Source organism: Cyprinodon tularosa, unplaced genomic scaffold, assembly GCF_016077235.1.
Source record: "Cyprinodon tularosa strain WSP-4 unplaced genomic scaffold, ASM1607723v1 ctg102, whole genome shotgun sequence".
Taxonomy (NCBI): domain Eukaryota; kingdom Metazoa; phylum Chordata; class Actinopteri; order Cyprinodontiformes; family Cyprinodontidae; genus Cyprinodon; species Cyprinodon tularosa.
Genome location: NW_024037805.1, coordinates 906,517 through 931,711, shown reverse-complemented (window position 1 = coordinate 931,711; position 25,195 = coordinate 906,517). Strand labels below are relative to the sequence as shown.

At 38.6% G+C, this 25,195-nt stretch overlaps 2 protein-coding genes across 2 annotated transcripts; one reads left to right on the top strand and one right to left on the bottom strand.

Moving 5' to 3' along the window:
* Positions 1-258: 258 nt before the first annotated feature.
* LOC119779644 (zinc finger protein 135-like) lies at positions 259-6,744 on the top strand. Its single transcript, XM_038279371.1, has 4 exons — positions 259-635; positions 812-876; positions 2,837-2,930; positions 4,400-6,744. The coding sequence occupies exons 1-4, from the start codon at positions 428-430 to the stop codon at positions 5,410-5,412; spliced, it is 1,380 nt and encodes a 459-aa protein (XP_038135299.1). The 5' UTR covers positions 259-427; the 3' UTR covers positions 5,413-6,744.
* A 7,517-nt stretch (positions 6,745-14,261) lies between these two features.
* pnp5b (purine nucleoside phosphorylase 5b) lies at positions 14,262-24,108 on the bottom strand. The gene is made up of 6 exons (XM_038279343.1): positions 23,951-24,108; positions 21,504-21,673; positions 21,274-21,377; positions 20,691-20,866; positions 19,353-19,543; positions 14,262-15,231 (listed from the first exon to the last, which is right to left on the bottom strand). The coding sequence occupies exons 1-6, from the start codon at positions 23,968-23,970 to the stop codon at positions 15,002-15,004; spliced, it is 891 nt and encodes a 296-aa protein (XP_038135271.1). The 5' UTR covers positions 23,971-24,108; the 3' UTR covers positions 14,262-15,001.
* Between the last annotated feature and the right edge of the window lie 1,087 nt (positions 24,109-25,195).

The following is a 25,195-nucleotide window of genomic DNA, read 5'->3' as shown; positions in this document are numbered from 1 at the left end:
CCCATCTACATTAAGATCCACAATTCTGAGATTAAAGTCAGAATTCTGAAAAAAAAAAAAAAAATCTGAATTCTGAGATTTCCCAAATTAAACTGAAATAAAATGTAAAAAAAATTGTCAAAATTTTTTTTTTTCAGTGTCCCTAATCCCCTTCCTTAGTAAATACACTTAATTTTAGAATTTTTTACTTATTTCCAGATCGTTTTTGCAGTGTACCGATCAGTACATTTGGCTGCGCTTCTTTTCTTGTCTTTACGGTAGAGCTCAACCACACGGAAGAAAGCTGTAAGCTAGCTGCTACAAACACGCAGGGATGTAAAGATCGTCTATCAGGGCGTCTTATGTTTTGTTTTCTGTAGAATATTCATTTGTTGTGAAAAAAATTGACACCTTTTTTGTACCTGATTCATACATTATATCGCTGAACATGGCTTCGTGCGCTCCCTTCCAGACACAGTTATCCTCAATAATGGAGGTCCTGGTGAAAGCAGCAGTGGCACAGATCTCCAAGCTGGTCGATGATAAATGTGCCTTCCTGCATGTGGAAATCTCCCGCAGACAAAGCGAGAATGAGCTGCTGAAGAGGAAGCTGCTGCTGATGGAGAGCAGGAGCGCGCAGCTGCAGCGGGGATACGGTGAGACCAGCAGCTCATTAATGCTCAATTATCACTGCATTACCTTCATCAAACACCACACCAATACACATCACAGCTAAGTCCTTGCACATATTCAATTTTACTCTCTCTTTTTAAAAGAACTATAAAGCATTGGTCCATTTTCAGAAGAAGGATGTGTGTTTTTCTGCATTTAGAGAACTACATGGATCGAGGGACTGATTCAGGGAGAAACCTTTCACTTCCCACCAGAGATGTAAAGGTAGGTGTTTGTTCTCTGTTAGTTGAATCCATCTTTAAAAGGCTGGGACCCTTAATTACATTAAATCCAGTTTATTTATATAGCGCCAAATTCCCAACATGTCATCTCAGGGCACTTTACAGTTCACCAGATCATACAGTCAAATTGATTCAAAGTTTTCTATCTAAGGAAAATCAGTTGATTGCATCGACTCATTGACTCAAATACAATCCCTCACACTAAGCATGCTTGTAGCGACAGTGGAGAGGAAAAACTCCCTTTTAACAGGAAGAAACCTCCAGCAGAACCAGGCTCAGTGTGAGCGGCCATCCGGTGAGGCCGACTGGGGTTCAAGGAGACAGAAGCAGAGATTCAAAAGGCTGCTGTAGAAGGCGGCCCCGTCCAGGAAACACACAGCCAGGCAGACGAGCTCCGAGCAGCTCCCATGTCAGAGGATGAAGAGAGCACATCCAGCCAGTCACATTCAGAGAAACAGGACTACACTGAAAAACAGGCCGATCTCCAACATTTATAAACAAAGGTGTCACAGCCAAACAGGAACAGACCAGATGAAGTTGCTATGAGAAAAAGCATAGAGAGCATAACGTTAGAGATTGAACTAACAGATTCTGCAGAATGGGAGAATAGAGATAGAATGAAGCAGAATGATGAAAAGGGGTCCCCATGTCCTCCAGAAGTCTAAGCCTATAGCAGCATAACTATAGAGATAGATCAGGGTCTCTCTAAAAGGGCCCAAACCACCAGGAGCGTCTTTGAAAACATGCTAGAGTTTAAATCAGTATTTCAGTTCAGTTTATTTATGTAGCGCTTGATCTTGTCTAAAAATGGTATTCAGGCAGAGGTCAAATAGAAATCTATTAATTTAACTTAAATTAGTCAATAATATAAAAAATAGGATTCAGTCCAATTATTAAACTGACTTACAGAGAGAAATTAGTTTCATGCCTGGAGTCTTCCTATGCATGCAGTCCTTTACATTGAGCAAGCATGTGGCCACAGTGGAGAGGAAAATTACTACAGGAGGAATCCTTTTAGCAGAACAGCAATAGGTTTAAACGAATGTTTGCGTGAGAGAGTAAAAAAATCAAAAAGACGCTGAAACACTTCAAAAGGGAATAGAATTAGCAACAACTGTCCAGTTAATGGCGCTGTTCAATTAAAATAAAACACAGTCTTTCCTTAAAAAGAAATACCAGAGAGAGAACAAAAGGTTAAGCATCAAACCCTTCAGTACACCATAACATTGGAGGTTCAAGATATTTTATATAAGTCTTTTATGTGAGAAAAACTATAATCTGATGGGAAAATAACACATAAATAACACAAAATGCTGCCTTTCTAACAGAATACTATATTCACCTTTATCAAAGTTACCACTGGGATCTTAATGAAGCTTTTATTAAACATCAACAATCAGAGTTCCCTCAAAAAAGTCTGTTTACAACTTTGTTATTTGTTATCTTTATTGACACTTAGAGTTTAAAGTTTAATTAGTTATAAAGATAAATTATCAGAAGCAATTAAATATGTATCATACATAGCTCTGTTTGATAAATCTATTAGGTAATCTAAAGTTTTACCTTTTGAATGTTGTTATTGAAATAAAGCAACTTTTAGTTCATATTCTACTTCAGTGATATTGTTTACATTACGGTAACAGGAACAGCTTCTTGCCTAATGAATTAAAAAAATAGAAAAACAAATTAAGAACATATAAAGTCCCTTATTTTTTTTAGGAAGAAAAATAACCCTTAAAGCACATTAATACACCTGAAAACAAGGTTGATTAAAAACCTAAGAAAAACGTTCTGCTTCAGATTATTAAGCAAACTGTATTTAATACTGTGATGTCCAGATTGTCGTTATCTTCTTTAAACCTTAGTTCACCCAAACATTATGTCTTATATGTTAATATTTATTCCAAACTGAACGCCAATCAATCCATGTTTTGTGTTTGTAGTTTCCTGAAGGCGAAGGGTCCAACGTTTCCTTTGCCATTAAGGAGGAGATTCCAGATGATGCTCTGTGGATCAGTGATTCCTCTGCAGCCATCGGTGAGCATTTTAAACAAACAAACTCTCTCTTTAAATAACATGAAGCTGGCATCTATAAAGTGGCCATCCTTACTGTTCTGTTTGCAAAGCCTCTGAATACAGAGAGAAACCTGCCTGGAAGCTGACGCACATTTACAGCTGTACAAAAATACATCTGTTTTTACAAATGTTTCCATTTTCTTAAGTATCTCAGTTTTAAATGAATGTAGAAGCAGTCAGTGGATGTTAAGTATGTGGAAGCAGAGGATTCTTTAGATGTGCATGTAAAACATTATCTAAGCTGCTTAGTATGGCTCTACTTAAGCCATAAAATGCAAACAAGACTTTAACAAACCTGGACTGTTGAGGCTAATGCAGCACAATATGATGTCATTTCTATATCAGATGATAAGAATGAACTAAACAGTAAGGACGTATTTTGTCCCAAACATTGAACCCAGATAATGTTTTTTCTACCCAGCTGCTGGAAAATAATTTTTCCATCTCAACATGGTTTAAAGATTAAATTGAGACTCAAACTTTGATCACTTGAAGTTTGGTCTTAATTAATTAAAGATTATTACATATAGCCCAGCCTGACAACACATCAAATATATATTTATAGTTGGTTTTAATACAGGGCTGCACAGTGAAGCAGTGGGTAGTGCTGCTGCCTTCCAGCAGGAAGCGTCTGGGTTCGATTCCCAGCCCGGGGTCTTTCTGCATGGAGTTTGCATGTTCTCCCTGTGCATGCGTGGGTTCTCTCTGGGTACTCCGGCTTCCTCCCACAGACATATGACTGTTAGGCTAATTTGCTTCTCTAAATTCTCTTTAGGAGTGTGTGTGAATGGGTGTTTGTCCTGTTTGTCTCTGTGTTGCCCTTCAATGGATTTAGCGAGAGGGTGTACCCCGCCTCTAACCCATAGACATCTGGAGATAGGCACCAGCATCCCTCGCAACCCCAGCAGGGATAAGCATGAAGGAAAATGGATGGATGGATGGATGGATGGATGGATGGGTTTAATAGAGTTTAAACATTCAATCTCCAGTTAGTTCCAACACATTTAATGGAAACTCTACACTGCAGGCATTTTATAAACTCAGCAGCAGCCGTTCAGATAACTCTGCATAATGTTGGTATAGCAGCATAAGAAGAGTTGACTATATATCGATATTAGTGGCAAATATAATAATAAATGAGCTTTATTGATCTCACATTGGAGAAATTTACTTCTGCATTTAACTCATAAAGACCCCTTGGGAGTGGGTTTTGAACACGCAATCTCAGGATTCTAAGCTCTGTGTCCTAACCACTAGGCCGCCACTCCACAGATGTTTTCTTTTCCTTCAGTTTTTAAAGGCATCATTTTAAACCAGAAATGTCGTATTAATTCTAAACTCACATTCAGGACCATCTGACTACTTAGCTTGTCCTGTATTATCTTCACAGGTTTAAAGTGCTAAGTTGTATCTTGCATGTCTTTTTTTAGGCACTGCGGTCCAGTACCCTGATACCTGTAACGCTGCAGAGAACCAGCAGATTACGCATCCGGATGTCACCGCACACAAGCCTGCAGAGTTCAGTGGAACATTTAACCCCGGGCCGCAGCCGATAGACATCTGCAGCCTGCAGTTCACCGTGAAGACGGAGAAGGAGGAGGACCAGCACCCCTTCAGACAGGACGGATGTCAGCACCGAGTGGGGAAGCAGACCCCCACTGCTGCCGACTATCCCGCCGACGAACAGGAAAACCAGCTCTGGTCTTCCATCATTGAAGGGAATGAGATTGATGCGGGTTTTCCCGACTTCTCCAGTGTTGTAGAAGAGTATTCTAACTCATTTTCTGAGCATTCGGATGCAACAAACATGGTTTCCAACACCAGGAAGTCCCCCGTCGTCAGGGAAGAGTGCAACGGGATTTACGGCGCTGAGTACCAGAAGGACATGCAGCTGTCGCATTTCCAGGCCAGAGCGCAGGCGGCTCTGCAGCAGCAGGACAAGCAGAAGGAGCAGATGCTTCTGCAGAGGAACAGCTCACATGCAGAGGACGCAGAGAGGGCGGCAGGAGCCCACGACGGGCCGAATGTAACGCAGCAGGCTAACACCTTCACAACAAACCGCTTCTACCCTCCCACCCCTCACAAACCGCTCACCCCCACTTCCAGGGCCTACACCTGCTCCCAGTGCGGCAAGTCCTTCAGCCGCCTGCACCAGTTCAAGCTGCACCAGCAGAGTCACAAGAGGAAGCGAGCGTTCTGGTGCGGCGTGTGCGGGAAAAGCTTTCAGTGCTCCTCTCACCTCAGCATTCACCATCGGACGCACACGGGGGAAAAGCCGTACGGCTGCGGACAGTGCGGGAAAAGGTTCACGCAGCAGAGCAGCCTGAGGGTCCACCAGCGCACGCACAGCGGAGAGCGACCCTACAGCTGCTCGCAGTGCGGGAAAACCTTTATCCTGATGCACCATTTGAAGCGACACAGAGTCATTCACACATACAGCTGAGCGGAAGGCAGCGCTTTCAAACCAAAAAGACCCAACGACTCGCTCTGATTCCCACCTGTGGAAATGAGTTTCCTTCAGGATGCATGTTTTAACTATGCAGAATCCATCTGGAATGGATTGGAAGTTTTCTGCTCCTTGTTTCACGGATGAATGAGCTGTGTGATGTTTTAAAAGCTAGGAATCCCAAAAAAATAAAAAGTGGGAGCATAAAACACCCTCACCCTCTGCCCATCCATGTTTTTTTAACCACAACAGAGGATCTAGAATGTGTTACGCCCTTCTGTTTAAAAAATCAGGTTGCTTTGAGGTAAAATAATGAGATCATTTCAATCTTTTTCTACATTTCAGGCAAAATACATAAAATTAGATTGTAACAATCTTCTTGGGGGGGATAGGGAAAAATGGGCTAAGTATTTTTTCACAAACATCTTTTATGTAGTTTAAACTTTTTTTTTCTCTGGCTGTAGACTTCCAGACTCATTTCCCTCATGGTTCTGATAATGATAATGTCTCTTATCCGAGGTTCTTTCTTAAAGTTTCCTCCATATTGACAAAAAAATAAATTAATCAGTGTGAAGAAGGAACCCCACACCATCATACTGCCACTACCATGTTTTATCATGGGATACTGAGGTGTTTTTCTGTGGTGCAGCCTGATGTTTGAGCATAAATCACTCTCCCACAGTCACATTCATAACTAAGAATATTAGTGAGTCACTGAGTGAGACGCATCATACAGAATAATTACACTCAGACCGCTTTAATTTTATTCATTTTGAAGTTTTTCCACTTGCAGCTTACAAAACAACATTTATCTTTAATGTCACATCAGAACAATAAAAAATGCGGAATGTGGTCTTCATGCAAAATATGTTTAATACGTCCTAAATGTTTTTATTTTTTTAATACACTTTTAACCTGAAAAAAGATCTCTGTTCCTGACTGATACCTTTAAATATTAGTGACTCGTATGACATTACATTACTTTCCATAAATGTTATTTTCATTTTTTTTTGTTAATAACAGTTTTTCTATGTTTCTTAGGTAAATTTTCCATGATATTCTGACTGTTCATCAGGTTTTTTTTTATTTTACTCGCCCCTGTATGTGCCCAGACCCCGATAATTACCTCTAAACGGTTTCATTCTGTCCTGTAGAGATGAACTCTGTGTCGTTAGGATTTTAATTGACCCTTTCTTCCAAATCATTCCTGTAACACGCTGCCTTTCTGTTCAGATCCCCCTGAAGCATCTCAGGGTTTCATGTTTTAATGTCAGCATCTTGTCAGCCTCTTTTTCCCTTTGTTTCATATTAAACAGACCTTAAAACCAACTTGTCTTTGCCTTAATTTAAAGAAAAGCTGTTCTAATCCTGATTATTTAGGACCAGCTACTTATAGACATAACATTTATATTCTGAGTTTAACAGGAAACGTTCCATGATAAGTTGCATTAACATAATGATAGATTTATGAGGTGTTTGCTTTTCATTCAACAGCTTTAGTGAATGCAATGCCTATCTTTAGTTTAAGTCTTATCTTTATTAGTAAATCAGACCTGGATCATTTGAAAACTAAGACTATAGGTCTGTGAGCGGTTTGGCTGAAATCAAAGCACTGAAGCATTACCATGTAGGAGCAGCAGAGGGCGCAGTGCTCCTTCTCTAGCATTTAAGCAGTAGAGGGACCTTAGAGGGTATTTGAACTACTTTTATCTCATTATTGTCCTGAACCAGTCATCCAGCTCAGGCCTCACAAGTCAGTGTGACATGTTAGAGACTGGTATTCAATAAACTGACAGGTTTGACTTTAATCTGAATGTTTAAATCTTTTCAGAACCGATTCCACGTATCATTAAAAAACTTGATGGCAAAGTTTAATTTGATCAGTTTGTTGATTATAAATCAAACTCCTCCTTCTATCCTAAACAGGTTATTCAGCTTCTCCCTAGAACACCATGTTCTGGTCACTTGTTCCTGTTTTTTGCTGAAATCATCTGATGAGGTTTTAAATAAATGAGGCTGCAGTCATCATCATGTAAACTTTTTACAGCAGAGCACAGAATCAGGACTCCTAAAACTGTCCAGTAAAACTCTTGTAAATGAATTTTTATTTGCTTTTTGTCAACATTTTTCCCCAAATTAATTGTATATTTATATTTATTATAAAATAACCGATGAAAACACAGATGCTAAAAAAAGAAGAAATAAAAAAACCCTCCTCCTTATACAAACAGAAATCTTTTGTGAATTCTAACCTATTTTTTGTTAAATTCCTACTGCTTTTATTTATTTTTAAATTATTTTATTTAGATTTTTTTTATTATTATTTTTATTTCAATCATTAAACAAATAAATCCTACTGCTGAAGATCTAAAATCACTAAAAGATAAGTACATAAAATAACCTGTCTGACAACACGAAGTAGGCTGTAACATCTAAAAACAAAACAACACATAAAGCATCAAACTAAACCAACTCAGCAATGGATAAAAGAGCCCTTTACATCAATCAGATGATTACTGAACCATGTCTGAAGCTTCTGCTCACTCATAACCTACAGCTGGAGAAAACAGTGGTGGTGACCCCAGGAGGACAAGATACACCTCAGATAGAAGGTCCCAAAAAACTCAGGTCTGTTCAGTTAATCAAAATGAAAGGACAGAGACAAAAAGAGAGAAAAAAACAACTTTAAACTGGGGGTGGCCTCAGACACCAGCTCTAAAAACCTACAACCTGCAGCAACAGAGTTGATTCCTTTCCGCTATCATCTCAACCCCGACTCCCATGCAGGGGACCAAAACATCTCGCCTGGTCAGCCAAAAAAAGCATAGGCCAGTATTGGGTATAGCAGGCGAACAAATACCTCAACGACTCCCCATTATTAAGGTGCTGATCTGTTCTTCTGGTTTAATTTGCAAGTTTTCTAAGCCATAACAAGGTGGGATACTCTATAAAGCTTGGAACTCAAAGCTAATGCACTTATTTTGAATTGAAAAAGGTTCGTGGATGGGAAGTGAAACGTCTTCAAACTTGGAAAAGAAAGTCAAATGGATTTTTTTTTTTTACTCTTTTGTAATGACTATGACCTGGATAACTGAGAATCTTCACCAGCATACTTCACAAGCAGACAGACAAATAAAAAATACATTTTTTGTGCAACAGAAAAACATTTTGGATATGTTTGAAGCAGCATAGGTCAAGTTGTTTCAGACTTACAGAGTTTGTAGAGACAAGTCCACAAACTAGAAGATCTTCGCATTCAAATGAGACACATCACAAGCATGTGGAGTATATCATATTATTTTACTGATCAATGGTGTTTGGATATGCAATTAATTTGCACACAAGCTATAAAAGGGAGGGAGCTAAGGGGTTCAAACTGATCATTATAATCTCTAAATGGCTCAAAGGAGGCCATTAATCTTCAAAAATCTTCATTTTGTCCGTATTTAAGCCATTTAGCATCAACAGTGTTCCTCGACAGGGATTTAAAGGACTAGTTGCCCTTTAAATTCAGCACTGTACTTGCTCATCCAGAATCATAAACATTCCCCACTAATAACCGTCTGACTCCTACAAGCTCACACTTGTGATGTCCCTATTTTAAAAAATGCCACTCTGTTTTTTCTTCATCCGAACGTTTAGTCCTTTCCAGCAGCAGATTTACTTTGAATGATTTGAATGTCTGTTGGTAAAATAAGTAGTAATGGAACATTTTCATATCAGCACCTGTGAAGTGTTTAATTGATATTTCCAGGGCTTTGGACTTTATTAGATGGACGCCCAATGCTTAATGTTTTCCCCGGATGTCAGCCTGTCCTTACAGTGTGTACAGCTGCAGCTCACTAAATGAGTACATTTTGTTCAGACACCTGGGGCTCCTCCTTTTAGTTCAGACAGCTCATAAAATTCACAGGACCTTGTATGGCCACAGGCCCACAGAAAAAACTGTCATGGAAACTTCTTTGCTTTTGTATAAAAAGTCAGGAGAAACATAACGGAAAACTGCGATAAAGCTGGAGTTTGCAGATAAGGCGACAGGAAACAAACTCAGAGATGTTCTTTCTTTCAGAGATTTTAATAGTTCACCAAGCTATAAAGACTTCCTGAAGGTTAGATCCATAACATTTTTTTATTTACAAAACTTTTCCCAAGAGATGCTCAGCATTGGGTTCCTTTGAGCACCTCTGGTGGTGTAAGATGCTTCATAATTCATATTTAATTGTATAATTAGATGTTGGGAAATATAAAGAAATGTAAATATTATCATGAATTAATTATTCCAGTTGTTGAAATGATTACTTCCACAAGAAATGCTGTGTTAATCCTTCAACCAACTAACTCCTAAAATGTTCATATTGATTTTTATGAATACTTGAAGTTATAAAAATCTTTAAGAACATGTGTTTTCAATGCATAACGTCCTTTATGAGTGAAAGGTTCAAATGGTGGACCTTTTACATTGGCCTCACTACTAAATTGGAAACACAAGGAGACCTTCTGTTAGAATAAGATAGTTAAATGATTGTAAACAAATAAAAACAGCTGGGTAGGTGGCTGGCCTGCCCACTCAGCGTGGATCATCGTCAGGGAAGTTTAAAAGAACCATCAAAGGTTTCCTCTAGAAAACAGCAGGAATTACAGGGTCTTTTAACAAGACTTTATAAAAACAAACTTAAAATGACACCTTAACAGAAAGGCTACTTTGAATGGATTAAGAGTGTAAAAACTCAGACATCTACAAATGTTATCCATCTAGGATTAAAATTAGGGATGCAAATATCCCTTTATCTTCCGCATACAGTAAATGAAAATAAAATATCCTAAACTATAAACAATTCATGGGGAAAGTTACTGTGAGGGAAAGGATCAAAGGCATGAGTCACAGGAATTATTAGAAAAATCAGGGTTTTTATTTAAACCCAAATGGTTGAATGTAGAAAAAAAAGCAAAAACACAAAACAACCAAAGGCTAGAGGTCAAAGAAGCTGAATTTTACTCACAAACAACTCTTCAACAAGGGGTCTGCAGACCCTAGAGGGTCCGTAGAGTTTCTGCATGGGGGTCGCGAATGTTTTGGTTGATTACACACTTTTTTTTTATATCCCCCCTGCATTTTTTCCCGTTAACTGAAATGTGTTTAAATCCACATTAAAATGAATTCAACTCACTGTAGTAAACAGATAAATGGAGGCAGAAGATGTCTTTCATTCATCAATGCACACATTCAGAGACACACAGGAGCTCTTTCAAGCTGGGCACCGTTTCATTCACAACACCTGTCCCATCAACCAGGAATCAGAATCAGAAATACTTTAATAACCCCAGGAAGAAATTACTTTCCTTACATTACTCCGTCTGTAATAGAGTGACTATAGGATCAGTTTGATATAACACAATTTCATACAATATATAATTAGGGGTCCCCGCTCCATTTCGCCACCAGTTTGGGGTCCTTGGCCTGGAAAAAGTTGAAGACCCCTGATCTAAAGAAACAACAGGGCATTTTTACACTGACTGATCAGACTATCACGGCACAGTAGGGGTAACCAAACAATATAATCTAAACTATTCAATACGGTTAAGTTTGTTAAACTAAGCTACATAAAGGGGAAAAAAAACATCAAACCACATTAAACTTTAAAAATAAATCATAAGTTGAATACAAAAAGCTATTTTTACTAAAAATTAAATGCTAAATTCCCCTCTCCAGCAGTTGCTGTTGGTGGAGTCCAAGAAGCCTCCTTCAGATGCTCTGAGCTGCCATGTTTGTCAGGGCAAACTCCCAGAGACCAGGGAGGATGAGACTGGCAGACCAAACAAGAGTTAATAATAATCACAAACCAAAGATGAGAATTGAGTGGATAAAAATACATAAATGAATGACATGAACATGCAGGTAGAATAAATGCACTTAAAAAAAATAATTTATGTATGTTTTGCATCTACTTAAGCATATTTAGCACAATAGTTTCATGTTAGCAGCAGGATAGGACATGAAACTATTGTGTTAAAGTAACTTATATGCCTAAGTAGATGCAAAGGTGCATGAATTATTTTTTTCTGTGCATTTAAACAGAGAGTGTTTGATGTGAGCTGAGGTGTGACCATGGTAACAAGCAACCCCCTCATAAACTCCAGCTCAAAAAGTATAACATATTTTCCTCTTACTGTTTATTTAACAACGTTTGGAGAAGATCTACACCTTGTGTGATTAAGAAAAAAAAAAAAAGGGAAGTTGATCGTAGAATAAATCAACATTGTCATGCGAAAATATTTGGCCCTCTTGAACTTTTCAGACTTTTACCACATTTCAGGCTTCAAACATGAGGATATAAAATCCAAATTTTTTGTGAATATTTAACAACAAGTGGAACACAATCGTCAAGTGGAACGAAATGTATTGCATATTTTCAACTTTTTTAACAAATAAAAAACTAAAGAGTGGGCCGTGCAAAATTACCCAGCCTTTTTATCTTTGAATGATCCATTGTTGACCAAAATGACTGATGATGAGAAATAGAGTCCACCTGTGTGTAATCAAGTCTCCGTATAAATATACCTGCTCTGTGATCATCTCAGGTCTGCTTAAAGCACAGAGTGCTTCATGAAGAACTAGGAGCACCAGGCAGGTCCAACAGACTGTTGGGGAGAAGTTTAAAGTCGTATTTGGATACAAAAATATTTCCCACGCTTTAAACATCCAACGGAGCACTGTGAAAGTGATAAATATATAAATGGAAGGACTATCAGACCACTGCAAATCTACCAGACCCTCTAAACTTTCAGCTTAAAGAGAAGACTGATCAGAGATCCATGATCATTCTGGATGAACTGCGGAGATCTACAGCTGAGGGGGGAGACTCTGTCCATTGGACAACAAGAAAGATTTTTCTTGAAAATGTCCATAAAAAGTCTAATTTAAAGTTTGCCTCAAGTCACCGGAGAGACACATGGAAGAAGATGCTCAATCACAAACAAACCTGTGGATGTGTGCGATAAAGCTCTCCTTCCTTCTCTCCTTACCTTAAGACTGTTTAGACTGTAACTGCTTATTTTTGCACTTTAAACGAGACAACAGTTCACTTCCTCTAGAAACACCCTTTCAATGTGACCATATTCAGTCTCATACTCCTGATAGTTTTCCTCTATGCATATAGATGTATGGTTTGTATAACGTCTACAGCTTTAAATTAATATAATTTATATATATTTTTTGATAATTCTAGTCTAACTTTCTTTTCAATCCAAAAAACTCACACAGAGAGAAAAGACAATTAAAAGAAATGTATTAATTACTTTACTCTTTGGCGCTCAGACCTCAAACATAGTGCTGAATTTTGATTGATATGCATGACCAGGAGTAAGGAAGAGGGCTGTTCCCCCCCAGGGCTGAAACTGGTGGTGGAGTGGAGATAGATGAAGTTGGTCAGTCTGTAGACTGCTGGTTAGTTAGACGGTCTGCTGAGCTTTATGGGGAGATTCAGTGGTCTGCATGAGCTGATACTAGAGCTTCACTCAGGGACCTGGAAGATTGAAGTCCAGTTGGATAACACAGGTTGAGAGAACCATGCAATATAGGAGTTTTATGGAGAAGGCCCATGGATGCCAACATGCTTATATGTGCTTTTCCGTTATTATTAACCGTGCTGTTATTTCAGTTTGGTGTATTGAGTATTTCATCTTAACTCATAAAAAATACAACAAATATTGATGTTTACTGCTATGGACCTCCGACCTGTCTAGGGTTTACCCCACCTCTTGCCCATAGACAGCTAAAGATAGGCACCAGCACCCCTCGTGACCCCAGAAGGGATAAGCAAGACAGAAAATGGATGGATGGATTATTGTAAAAAAAAAAAAATTCTTGTTGTACACTATCAAGAGCCTAATTTGATTTTTTTTTTTACAAAATATATGTTATTTAATATCTATTACAGTGACACAGGTAAATAGCTTTATAACTATGGATCTAGGGATTCTTAAGAAATTATTATTTTGATCTAAGAAAAAAATATCTAGCGATCAGGAGGCCATTTTTGGTTCATAGAATAATTCAGTGTGTAAGTAGGAGGATCATGTTTTATATGAAGAAGGATATGGCTCAGTAAGATATGTAGTAAAACAAGAAGTGAAAGAAACACAATTAAATCAGACCCATTTCTCTAATTCAATTGTTTTTTTGAAAAAAGTGGCCCTTTTAATTTGACAGATTCATTGTCAGTGTATCAACCTCCCTAAACCACTCAGGGTTCTAGTTCTAGCCTTCTCTGTTCACTCCGAACTAGAACCAAACATGGAGCAGCATTTAGTTCCTATGCTCCCCTTATCTGGAACAATCTCCCAGCAGACTGTAAAAGTGCTGAATCCTGAGTTCTTTAAAGTCAAAGTTAAAAACCCATTTGTCTAGAGCTTCCTTTGACTGTTGAAATTAAACTGTTAGCTGAGGTATTATTAGTTTAAGGTCGTGATCCAATAGTTTTATTTATTTTACTACCTGCTTGTAAAGCACTTTGAATTATCCATGTACTGAATTGTTCCGTACAAATAGACTTGACTTGCCTAAAATTAAAAACTAGGACAAAAAATATTTGTGTTCTTTGACAGAGTAATGATTTTGCATTTCTGTGATTATTTTTGATAATAGGAGACCCAGTCAGTTGTGGGAAAAGCATTTGAACAGAGTGGATTTTTCAGAGGAATCAACTAATAAATCAAAACATGCTTAAACTGACAATATAAGATGAAAACCATGTCAATCTGCGACCCCAAATGACTAGAATGATACAGAATTCAATGAATCATCCCAATACAAGAACAAAATCTGAATAGTGAGGCATAGAAACAAATTGATTCCAGGTCGTTTATTAAAAAGTTGAAGCCTTGTTGAGTTCTCAATAAAATCCAAACAAAATAAAACCGGCAAATATTCCTCATGTAGCTCAACATAAAAGGACATTTAAATCCCTATTACAAACATCAGCAGCCACCCTGTGCAGAGCAGCTTCCCTTCTTAAAGTAAAAATCTCCAAATAACCCTAAACATCACATAAATACATCACATAAAAATATTTAACCCCTCACTGTTCCAGCTGTTAACAACCCATGCAGACGAGTTGGTCCGCTTTATTAAGAAGTGTTGTTTCATACTGATATGAGGGAATGTTAGAGCGTCGCCAATAAATAATAAAATAAAGTTAGAAAAATACTAAATTAGTCCAGAGCACAGAGCAGCACAGCGGGAATCTGCTCCAAATAAACTCTATAACTCCGAAAGGAAGCGGATAAATAGAGGAGTGTTTGAAGTAGCTTAGCTTGTGTGGCTGACGATCACAAACGTAACAGTCAGTAGGTTTTCTATAACTGGCATCGTGTTTTAAAACTCTTGGCAGAACGGTGAGGTTTTATAAATTGTCCTTAAGTGAGGCAGAGATCAGCAGCTGATCTGGAATCAGTCAGTCCTGGATGTTTTAGAAGCTCCTCTGTTTCCTCAGACCTGATTTCAGTAGAAGGGATTTTTGCATCATCTGAATCAGGTTTGAGGGAGCAGAGATAACACCTAAAACATGCGGCGTTGGGGACTGTTGGCTTAGGAGTTCTTTTTGTCGTTGTTCTCGTCGTTGTCCAGCCGAGCCACCATGGTGGACACCAGAACCTCCATCTGCTTGGACCTCTGCCTGCCGGTCTCCAGGACCTCATCGTGGTTGGCCTTCTCCTGGCTGTCGTAGTCCATCACCGACCGGTTGCTGATCAGTGACATGGCGAAGCAGCGCATCCCGGCGTGGCGGGCAGCAATCACCTCGTGAACGGTGCTCATCCCTATAGTGAAGATGAAAACAAAGGAATTAAACTGTTTGATCTTACGACGCATGGAGTATTTACTGGTATCAATAGATATATCAAGGCTTAAAAAATGTCTGCGTTTAAAACCAGGGTTCCTACAGCATAAGGCAAGTTAAATTCAAGACTTTTTAAGTCTTTTTAATGCCACTTGAAATAAAAATTTAAGACCAAATTCATAAGAAACACAAGAAAAACCTGCTTGCGACAACTTAACCCAAAGTTTTATCTTAACATAAACCACTGCACTAATGTTTCAAATTTTGAAAAGCTTCCCATACAGGAAGAAAGCTAAAAACACACAAATGACAGATATATTTTAACAATTATTTAACTGAATTCACAAACTTTATTTTAGAAGGGAACAAAACATCAGTTTTAAAGCCACAACATAACCAGTGCTAAGTCTTTTTTGCAGCTATAGCATGGTACTGCATGCATTCTTCAGTTCGTCCTCCACCTGTTGCAATTCTGCCATTTTTTCTTTGTATCGTTTTCTATGTTTGATTTGGTGATAAGTGGAGGCGTTGCAGAGACAAGGGTGGAACAAAACTGAGAAATACCGGCTGTTTCTCAGTAACTCAATTTTGACGCTTTGTGTTTCGTGCTTCGCATGTGACTCCACTAGCTTAATTCCCATCGTTCCGAGCTTGAATGACTTCTTGCACAAAATCCACTGTGCCTCATGTATGTCCCCTGATTTTAGCCATGGAGTAAACTCTTTGCTGGAGCCAATTTTTGGTTACATTTACACTTGCTCATATTTTCCAGACAAAAGTTAATGGTGCATCTCCCAAATGTCCCGGCCAGAACAACGCTTTTATTGGTTCCACTATTGGGACGGAAGCAAAAGTGGCGAGCCGTTATTTTTTTTTTATGATAAAAAAATTGTCAATTTTAACGTTTTATTTAGATTACAAAAATAAATCGTACTAAAAATAATCCTATTTATGATGTTTTAAAAATGAAGACCTACGAAAAACTGATTTAAGACATTTTAATACCAATTAAGGCCTTAGTTTTATTTTGAAGAATTCAATGCCTTTTAAGACTTTTTAAGGACCCGGGGGAACCCTGAAAACTGCTAGAACTTCCCATGTCGGCTCTCCCCTGCCCCTCCCCAACTTATTTCTGCCCACTGGTAGTTAGCCAGCCACAGGACAACTACAAGTTCCACTTCCTTAGAAATAAGGACCATCGAGGTGTTTAGAGTAATGTAGCACCATCAACTCCCACCAGTTCATGCAAACTGATGGTCACATGGCTGGAAAAATTTCATCTTCACTTAAATAAAAGTAAACATTGGACTTTTAAAAGATTTTTAGTTGAAAAAATACATTTATGCAAAAAAGAAAATGGTGCCTTCTTGCAGACATGAAGAATACTGCACTGCATTCTTTATTTTTTTGTTTGAGATTATAGATTTCGCTACAGCGTAAACACTGTTCTTACTTTATAAAGAGTACAACAGCAAAAGAAAGGGATAATCTGGCTAATAACCAGATTTACAGCCTGTTTGAATTTAAATACAGTTTTTTACTCATATTGCCTTTGTTTCAATTTTAACATTAAGTCTGTTTACTAACCTGATTATGTTACAGGAGGTCGAAATGCAGTTAAATTGGCTCCAGAAAGAAAAATAATATTACAGTCTCAACATGATTTTGTATATTGGGCGCACTAATAATGCAATAAACACAAGTGTTTATTATTCTCACAGTAGCTACTTTCTCAGCTGCTCAAATCTACAACACTGACAGTCGGTCATCATCCTAGATTACTTTCTATTTCTAGTCCTGTGAGGAATTTCCCTCCTCCCTCTTATTGTTGATGTCAGATTGTGTTTATATGTCTGGTTATTCTGCCAATGCCAGTAATCCTCCCCTGTCCTGCATAGCTACTAAGAGGAGAAATTAAATAATCGACTTTTTTTTTACCCATAATGGAAGGAAATTAATAGATTTTAAGAGGGTTTAAAATGAAGAAACCAATAAATGTAGGGTATGGTATGACTTTAAGGCACAACAGCATCTGTTTGGTGTCATATGCTCATTGTGTGGAGAGGGACCCGGCTTAATATTGAGAAAATATATTTTTCACAGAAGTAAACTGTAGTGAGCATATTAAGAGTTATTGCTTCCAATACAGCATTATGCTGCTAAAAGTACACATATGCAATAAATCCTCCTACAAGCCATTTTTCTTCCTATAGACGCACATTAACTCTTCCTCATGCGCATGTTTAACATGTTAAATGTATAAATAGAGAACCACGGGGCCCCAAGATATCACACATGAGTGCTTGTTCCCTCTCTGCTTTCGTGTGCTTTAAGTTGCTTTGGTGTGCAGCCTCCCTCCGCATCGCGTGTGGACATGTTTCTCTGCGCTCCAGTCAACTTTTGCAACTTTGAAGGCGTTAGCCACCAGACAAAGCAACCCGCCTGTGATTGGCTACTTTTCAGGAATTCCCGCCTCTTAGGGTTGTACTCTTCTTCCTACTAGCAAAGCAGCTTCAGGCTAACCGCTTCTCTTTAAGAATTGGAAGTTGGTAAGCAAAGTCATCTTTAGATATAACACAGTCTGGATGAATAAAAAAAGTTCAGGTTAAATAGTCAAACTAGTGGTTCCTAGAATTTCTAAAAGTAGAATGGGAGGCAGATATTTTAGTTATCAGGCTCCTCTCCTGTGGAACCAACTACCAGTTTTAGTCCGTGAGGCAGACACCCTGTCTACTTTTAAGGCTAGGCTTAAAACTTTCCTTTTTGATAAAGCTCATAGTTAAGGTGGCTCAGGTTGTCCTGAGCTATCTCTATAGTTATGCTGCTATAGGTTTAGACTGCTGGAGGACATAGGGACCCCTTTTTCATCATTATATCTCTATTAAGCCTTGCTCACACTGGCTCCGGTTCGGTTACCGAGCCGACGGAGACCGCAACTCTCGCACACCCCCTCTCACACCGCCCTTTTGACTACGGTGCGGTGCGGCTCTGCGGCTCCGGAGGTCCGGAGATTTAACAGAAGTCCACTTGAGTTCACGTAACTTCACACGATAACACGGCCCAAATAAGGATATTTGCGAGAGCTTGTTGCGGAGGGTTCCGGCACGCCGCAAGGATAGCTTTCTTGCAGAATTTTCTGCAGTGCCGGAGTGTCTCGGTAACCGCAGCCGGACTGCTCAGCAGCCGGTGAGAGAGGTTTACGTCTTTTTAATGACTTGGAATCACTGCGGCGCCGCACCCACCGCACCGCAACGGTAAGACCGGAGTCGGTGTGAGCCTGGGGTTATCCCAGTCTGTAGAATTTGTTAGTTCAATCTCTGATGTTCTGTTCTCTCTGCTTTTTCTCATAGTAGCTTCATCTGGTCTGTTCCTGTTTGGCTGTGACTCCATCCTGAAGAGAAATATCAGCTGTGCTGCTGCCATCAACACCTTTTTTTTTTATTTTCGAGCTTGGCTGGTTTTTCAGTAAAGTCCTGTTTCTCTGAGTGTGACTAACTATATGTGTTCTTTTTTCATCCTCTGCTTCTGTCTCCTTGAACCCCAGTCGGCCTCAGCAGATGGCCGCTCACACTGAGCCTGGTTCTATTGGAGGTTTCTTCCTGTTAAAAGGGAGTTCTTCCTCTCCACTGTCGCTACAAGCATGCTAAGTGTGAGGGATTGCTTTCGAGTCAATGAGTCAATGCAATTAACTGGTTTTCCTAAGATAGAAAACTTTGAATCAATCTGACTGGATGATCTGGTTGAACTGTAAAGGGCCTTGAGATGACATGTGTTGTGAATTGGCGCTATATAAATGAATTTAATTGAACTAGACCGATAGTTTCTGCTAGCCTAAACATTAGCTTGAAACGGAAAGACGGTTTACGCTGTTACCCTGGCAATTCATCACAACTCAAGATGCAGGACAAGTAGCCACAGGCGGGTTGCTTGCAACCCACCTGAGCAACAATAAACAGCCATGCAGTTGTTTTCTTTTACCAATTCTATTTTCCAAAAACTGTGTTTATACCAAGAAAAATAATCAATATATCTCTGAAGGTCCTGACATCTATAGCTCTGCTGTAGTATAGAGTTAAGTTAGTGTGTGATGCAGCTATTTACCAACAGCGTCCGCTCCCAAAAGATGCAGCATGCGGCACTCAGCGATGGTTTCAAAGGATGGCCCTCCAAGGACACAGTACACCCCCTCTCTGAGGAAGTCGCTATAACCAAGCTCTGTGGCCACGTCGTGCGCCAGCTGCCGCAGCTCTCGGTTGTAGGCGTCCGACATGCAGGGAAAACGAACACCAAACCTTCAGGCGAGAGGAAACAGTTGTCAGCTAGTGGTTTAAGGTAACAAAACTGTGACTCAATGCTGGAATCTTCCCAGAAGCAAATGCAGGAGTTTTTGATATTTGTCAACCTTCCAGCAAAATAAAAGCAGCTCTAAACCATCATAGCATACTAGTAATATACAATATAGTACTGTATAAAACCTAAAAGTCAACGCTATTCCTGACATTTTGAATTGAAAAAGCTTCCTGGATGGGAAGCAAAACGTCTTCAAACTTGGAAACAAAGTCCAGTCAATTGTTTTTAATTTTCTTTAATTTCCTTCACCAGCACTAATATAGCATACTCTCCACAAGGGTATGTAATTAAAACTTTTTTTTTTTTATTGACTTTGATGGATTGTTGATGGTTAACTTTATTATCAGCATAGGATGGTTAATTTAGTAGCTATAATGCCCTATTTTCTATTTCATGTAACAATGACATATAATGTAGCTTGTAATTAAATTGCAGGGGTATAAAACCATATAAAAATGAGTTAATGTAATAGTAAAAATATATTAAACTGTCAATATAACTACATGTAACTACTTGTTATTACTTGGTAGTAAAATTTCACTCTAAATTTAAATCTTTGAAGAATTTTTTTTAAGTGCAAACTCTATGTAAATCACTACATTTCAAAATAAAAGATTTTTTTTAGCTATATTTGTGTAGGAAACTGAAAAAAAAAAGGCTGAAAACAACAAAGAATCCCATGTAGGAGGAACAGGCTGGAGTAACTGAGCCCCTTGTTGAGTGACAATGAAGTCATTGCATTCTGGAGACATTCCGGGGATTAGTAGGCAGCTATAAATATGCTGTAATGCTTCATCAAAATAAAAGCTGACCATCTGAAATGAATGACCTACAGCCAGTCTTTAATAAATATTAATTTAGATCTGAAATAAACCAAATCACAAAACTGCCTTCAAAGTGAACCACATTGATGGTGCGCCATGAATCATTAACTTTAATCTTTTTTGGAAGCACTTATCACCCCAACAACAAAAATCCAAACAGTACAAATCCAACATTTTTTAAACAGTAACTAAGCTAAGTTATAAAATAAAACTGGATTTAATTGCCAACAAAAATATTTCTCAGTATCAGCTTGCTTCCAGCTACCTTTCATCGTTGGGGCCAGTGAGCGGATTGACTCCAGCAAAGCCGGGCATGTTGATGTGATCCTTGATGACCATGAAGTCTCCCACTTTGTAGTCCTGGTTGAGGCCCCCTGCAGCGTTGGTCATGATGATCGTCTTGACACCCATCAACTTGAAGACGCGCATGGGCAATGTGATCTGCATCACAATTAGACATAAAAAATCAGCAAAAGTAACTCCTAAAATGCTATTTCTAATTATTAAATCTTATTAGAACAGATTTAAACAATCTGGGATTAGTAGAAACCAACTCAACACTTCAGAGGAATTACTTCCTGTAGATTAAGGATGTAAAGTTTGTGCTGTTGTCGTTGTAAAGGTATTTCAGGCTGAGAAATTGTTCTACATAAAGTTACATTTCACCTGCTTTAGCAGTAAAAATAAATGCTTCTTGGTTCAGTCATGTTTGTTAATGGTGGGTTCATCTGTGTCATTTCCTTATATTTAGTGAAGTCTAGCTTTATTTCCTGTTTTTTCCAGACATGAACACTCAGCCAGCTGTCCTGCATGTTTAGCTGAACCATCAGGTGTTCATTCTGGCTCACCTTCTGAATGGGGTGACCTTCATACAGGTGGAACCTGCCCTGCATGCAAACACACGGCTTTCCTTTGAGTGTCCCAAACACCAGCTGGCCAGCATGACCACGCACTGCATCGCACACAAACAAACACACGTGATGTTAGAAGTCCCTGCTGTGGTATTTCTTTAAACATGCAAATGTCAACAGGTGTTGTTGTTTTTTGTGTTTTTGTTTCCACACTGGATGGTTCATACCTGTGCTGTGGGGGAAGTTGGGAATGTCAGAGTATTTGAAGACCTGCGGATCCTTCAGCATGTCAGCAAGGGCACTCAGGCCCGATCCGCACACGATTCCCACGGTTGGTCGCACCTGGGTGTGTTTCAGCAGCCAATCAGCTGTGCTTCTGCACTCCTCGTAGCTTCCACTGAGAAGAGGGAGCAAAACAAAGATAAGAAACACAGATAATATGGAAAAAAATGATACAGCAGGGTCATGTGGGGATGTTAAAAAACAGAGGAGAAAAAAACATCCAATTTCACACCCTTTACTGAACCGCAGAATGAACATGCTTGGTCATGCTCCATTTACTCCATAGACAAGTCAAAATAAGGAAACTGCACAGTCACTGCCTGGAAATGAGTCCATTCTCTGCGGTTTGGAGATATTTATATAAGCATGGAGGCAGTTATATTGTGCCTGACTTGAATTATTGTGCAAACATTGAGCGAGCGTGATAGAATCACAACGTAATAGTGAATCAACAACACTTTACACAACCATGTCTTTCCTAACAGATGGGAGACAGTGCTTTGCTTCCCAATATACAAAACAAAAGCTCACCACTGTGAGTCATGTTTATTGCATGAACAAACTTAAAGCCCTAATTTAATGAGACCCACTAACTTTTAACTTGTAAAAAAGGACTAAAAACATTTCTTTTTTAGAAGAACATATGAGTTTTAAAGTCGTAGGGAAACGGCTGGTCCAACCGTTGCATTTCCAAATTCTCCCAGTGGTGCACGAGTTTACACGAGTGAATAAAGTGAATGTGATTGGTCGATTATCAAGGGGCATGATTGTTGCGGCGGAAGGTTTGCAAGCAAGTTTGGTTGTGGCCGGTTTGTTGGAAGCATCTTGCTATCCAGTTGCCAACTTAGTGCTAGTAGGTTCCCAATGGGAAATTCCATTGGGACCAAGTAGCACTAAATTGGTGACTTAGAAACGACACTGTCAAGGAACGCTATGGACAGAGGAAACATGCAAGAGGAGGAGAGTTTAGTGTCAGAGGTCGTGGATGAGTCTCATCCGTCATACAGTTTTTATTTGGAGGAGGAAAGCGGGGACGAAGATGCTGTGGAAGAGGACGCCAGGGCGCCCTTGCCTCGAAACGCTGCCAGTTCTGTTAGCTCTACACCTGTGGAAGACACAGACGTCCATCCCCATGAACACTGGGACGGAACTCAATGGGAAAGGAAATTAAGATGACCGCTGATATATGATTGGCTAAATTTAGATGTTCAAGCTGAAGTATAACTAACTGGCCTGCATGGATAATGAAAAAAAAAAAAACACAGATTTTAAGATGGTATTTTTTTTTAAATAGAAATTTTCTAATTTTACACTCATATACATGTTAAAGCCAGAATGATTTGACATTTAAGTATGACTTCCCTAAGAATTTCAAACTGCCCAATAATGTCATTTAATTATTTATGTTTTACACTGGTTTGTGTTAAAGGTAGAGTGCATTAAAAATTAATTATTTGATCATTATCATTTAAAAACTAAAAGCAATCTGTTAATTATGTTGACATAACTGAGCCAACAAAACCTGAATATTCTAGTCCCTGATTAGATTTATTCCATCCATATTCTCATTTGTAATAAAATGGGGATAACAGTTTGGTACCATTTTTTCTTTATAATTTACTCTGGTAGACTGTTAAGCTATTTATAAATAAAAAGTAAATAACAACTAAAGCATTACTTTCAATCTAAACTTACAAAAAATTAAAGCATTTTCACACCCAAACCTGAACATTAACTCATCTCATCATCTAAAAGCTAATTGTATGACTTTACACTATGCCTTAAAACAGGGAGGATTAATCATTACATAATTAAAAACAGAATAGCAATAATCTGAATATTGTTTTAGTTTAATTACTCCTCAGATCTGATGCCTCTGTCTCCTCCACCCTCAGTGCTACGTGCTCTCAGTCAGTGACTGATCACAGAGAGTAGAACCCACATTGTTCCACTCTCTGCCAGCTGTGACTAATTCACCACCTTCTTTGTGCCACATGTGGCCGCATCTGGCACATACAGGGCGGGAACACAGTCAATACGCAAGCCGGTGATGAGTCGGTGGGTTATAACTGACGTTTAGCAGTGGAGCGTGGTTATTTTCCGGTTTAATTACAAAGTGAAGCCGCTTCACGTGTTTAAGGGCTCATTCTTAATCTATTACTAACTTTAACGATGTAAAGAGGGCCGCCTTCTCGTCTTCATCAAGGCATCAAACCATCATCACACAATAAAAGCAATAAAAATCAGTTTTAGCCATTTTTTCACGCGGATGGAGATTAGCTAACAGTTCAGACCTGACCGTTTATTACTAAACTATAGCTAACAGTCCAGGTTCAGTTTATTAATACCGTTAGAGGTGGACCAGAATAACTATAAACAGTTAGTTCCTCACCCTGCGGTGTTCTCAGACATGATGAAAATGGAAGGTGAGCTGGACAGGTTGTTCCGCGTTTCGTTGGGTCTCCCAGCGTAGTTCTGGTTTCCTCCTGATGGACAAACCGGTTTTTAGATGCTTCACGCTCGCTCCGGTCTCCCCCACCTACGTCACATCCAGCAAATAGACGACGGAGGTGGCATAATAGATCTGCACGCGAGGTGACGTCATTCTCCGCCATATTGCGAGTGGCAATTGCGCTGCAGGGACGGTCAACAGTCGGTTTTCTGAATTAAACAAGCACTACACTTGACATTTAATTAATTTTGATGACTGGTCAGATATTTTCTGTAACTTCATATTCTAATAAAAGTGATTTCAAGAAAAAAAATAAAGGTTATCGTCATCATCGTCATCATTATTAAAGTCAGTTCTGCTTAGCAGCATTTTGTGGTTACTGAATAGTAGGAAAGTATTATTTAACTCAAACATTTCTTATTTCCTATTTGAAACAATTTTTTTCCAACGTTGCTTGCAGTTTAATATCTGAATGCATAAAACATGTGAAGACAATTTTGTGTCATACAGAAAAACACGGAAACAGAAATCTGCATGGCTTTTTTATGGGTTCAAAAGTAACTGCCCCTCACAATATGGCGACCATCCTCGACGCTTTTATGGCTTTTGCTTCCCTGTACAGTTTTGGTAGGCTGCTGTACAACCATTGTACATTTCGCTATAATGTGTGTGGCGTTCAAGGACTTCCGTAAATATTCATTGTAGCTTACGTTTTTGAATAGAGTTATAGATGTAGAACATGTATATACGTAATTAGACAGTTCATAATATAACATCATTATCAGATTAGGCACTTTTGATTATATTTTTGCCAAATAACCTGTATCGTGAGACTCAAATAAATTTCAGTTTTATGCCCCATATGACCGTGAAGGCAACTCAGATACGCATGGTGGTGTTGCTGCTGCTGATGCAATCGCACCTACTTACTACAGAAAAATAGCTCTAAATGTGGTTAATCTATGTTAGCCCCATATAGGCAAATAACATATTATTTATATATATATATATATATATATATATATATATATATATATATATATATATATATATATATAAATATATATATATGAAATATATATATAAATATATATATATGAAATATATATATAAATATATAAATATATATGTATATATATATATATATATATATATATATATATATATATATATATATATATATAT

Coding starts and splice junctions, on each gene's coding strand:
- LOC119779644 (XM_038279371.1), top strand. CDS start 428: ATGGCTTCGTGCGCTCCCTTCCAGACACAGTTATCCTCAATAATGGAG. Junction 636..811: donor GCAGCTGCAGCGGGGATACG/GTGAGACCAGCA, acceptor TTCTGCATTTAG/AGAACTACATGGATCGAGGG. Junction 877..2,836: donor TTCCCACCAGAGATGTAAAG/GTAGGTGTTTGT, acceptor TTGTGTTTGTAG/TTTCCTGAAGGCGAAGGGTC.
- pnp5b (XM_038279343.1), bottom strand. CDS start 23,970: ATGTCTGAGAACACCGCAGG. Junction 21,674..23,950: donor ATGTCTGAGAACACCGCAGG/GTGAGGAACTAA, acceptor CCCTCTTCTCAG/TGGAAGCTACGAGGAGTGCA. Junction 15,232..19,352: donor TTTGGGAGCGGACGCTGTTG/GTAAATAGCTGC, acceptor TCTTCACTATAG/GGATGAGCACCGTTCACGAG.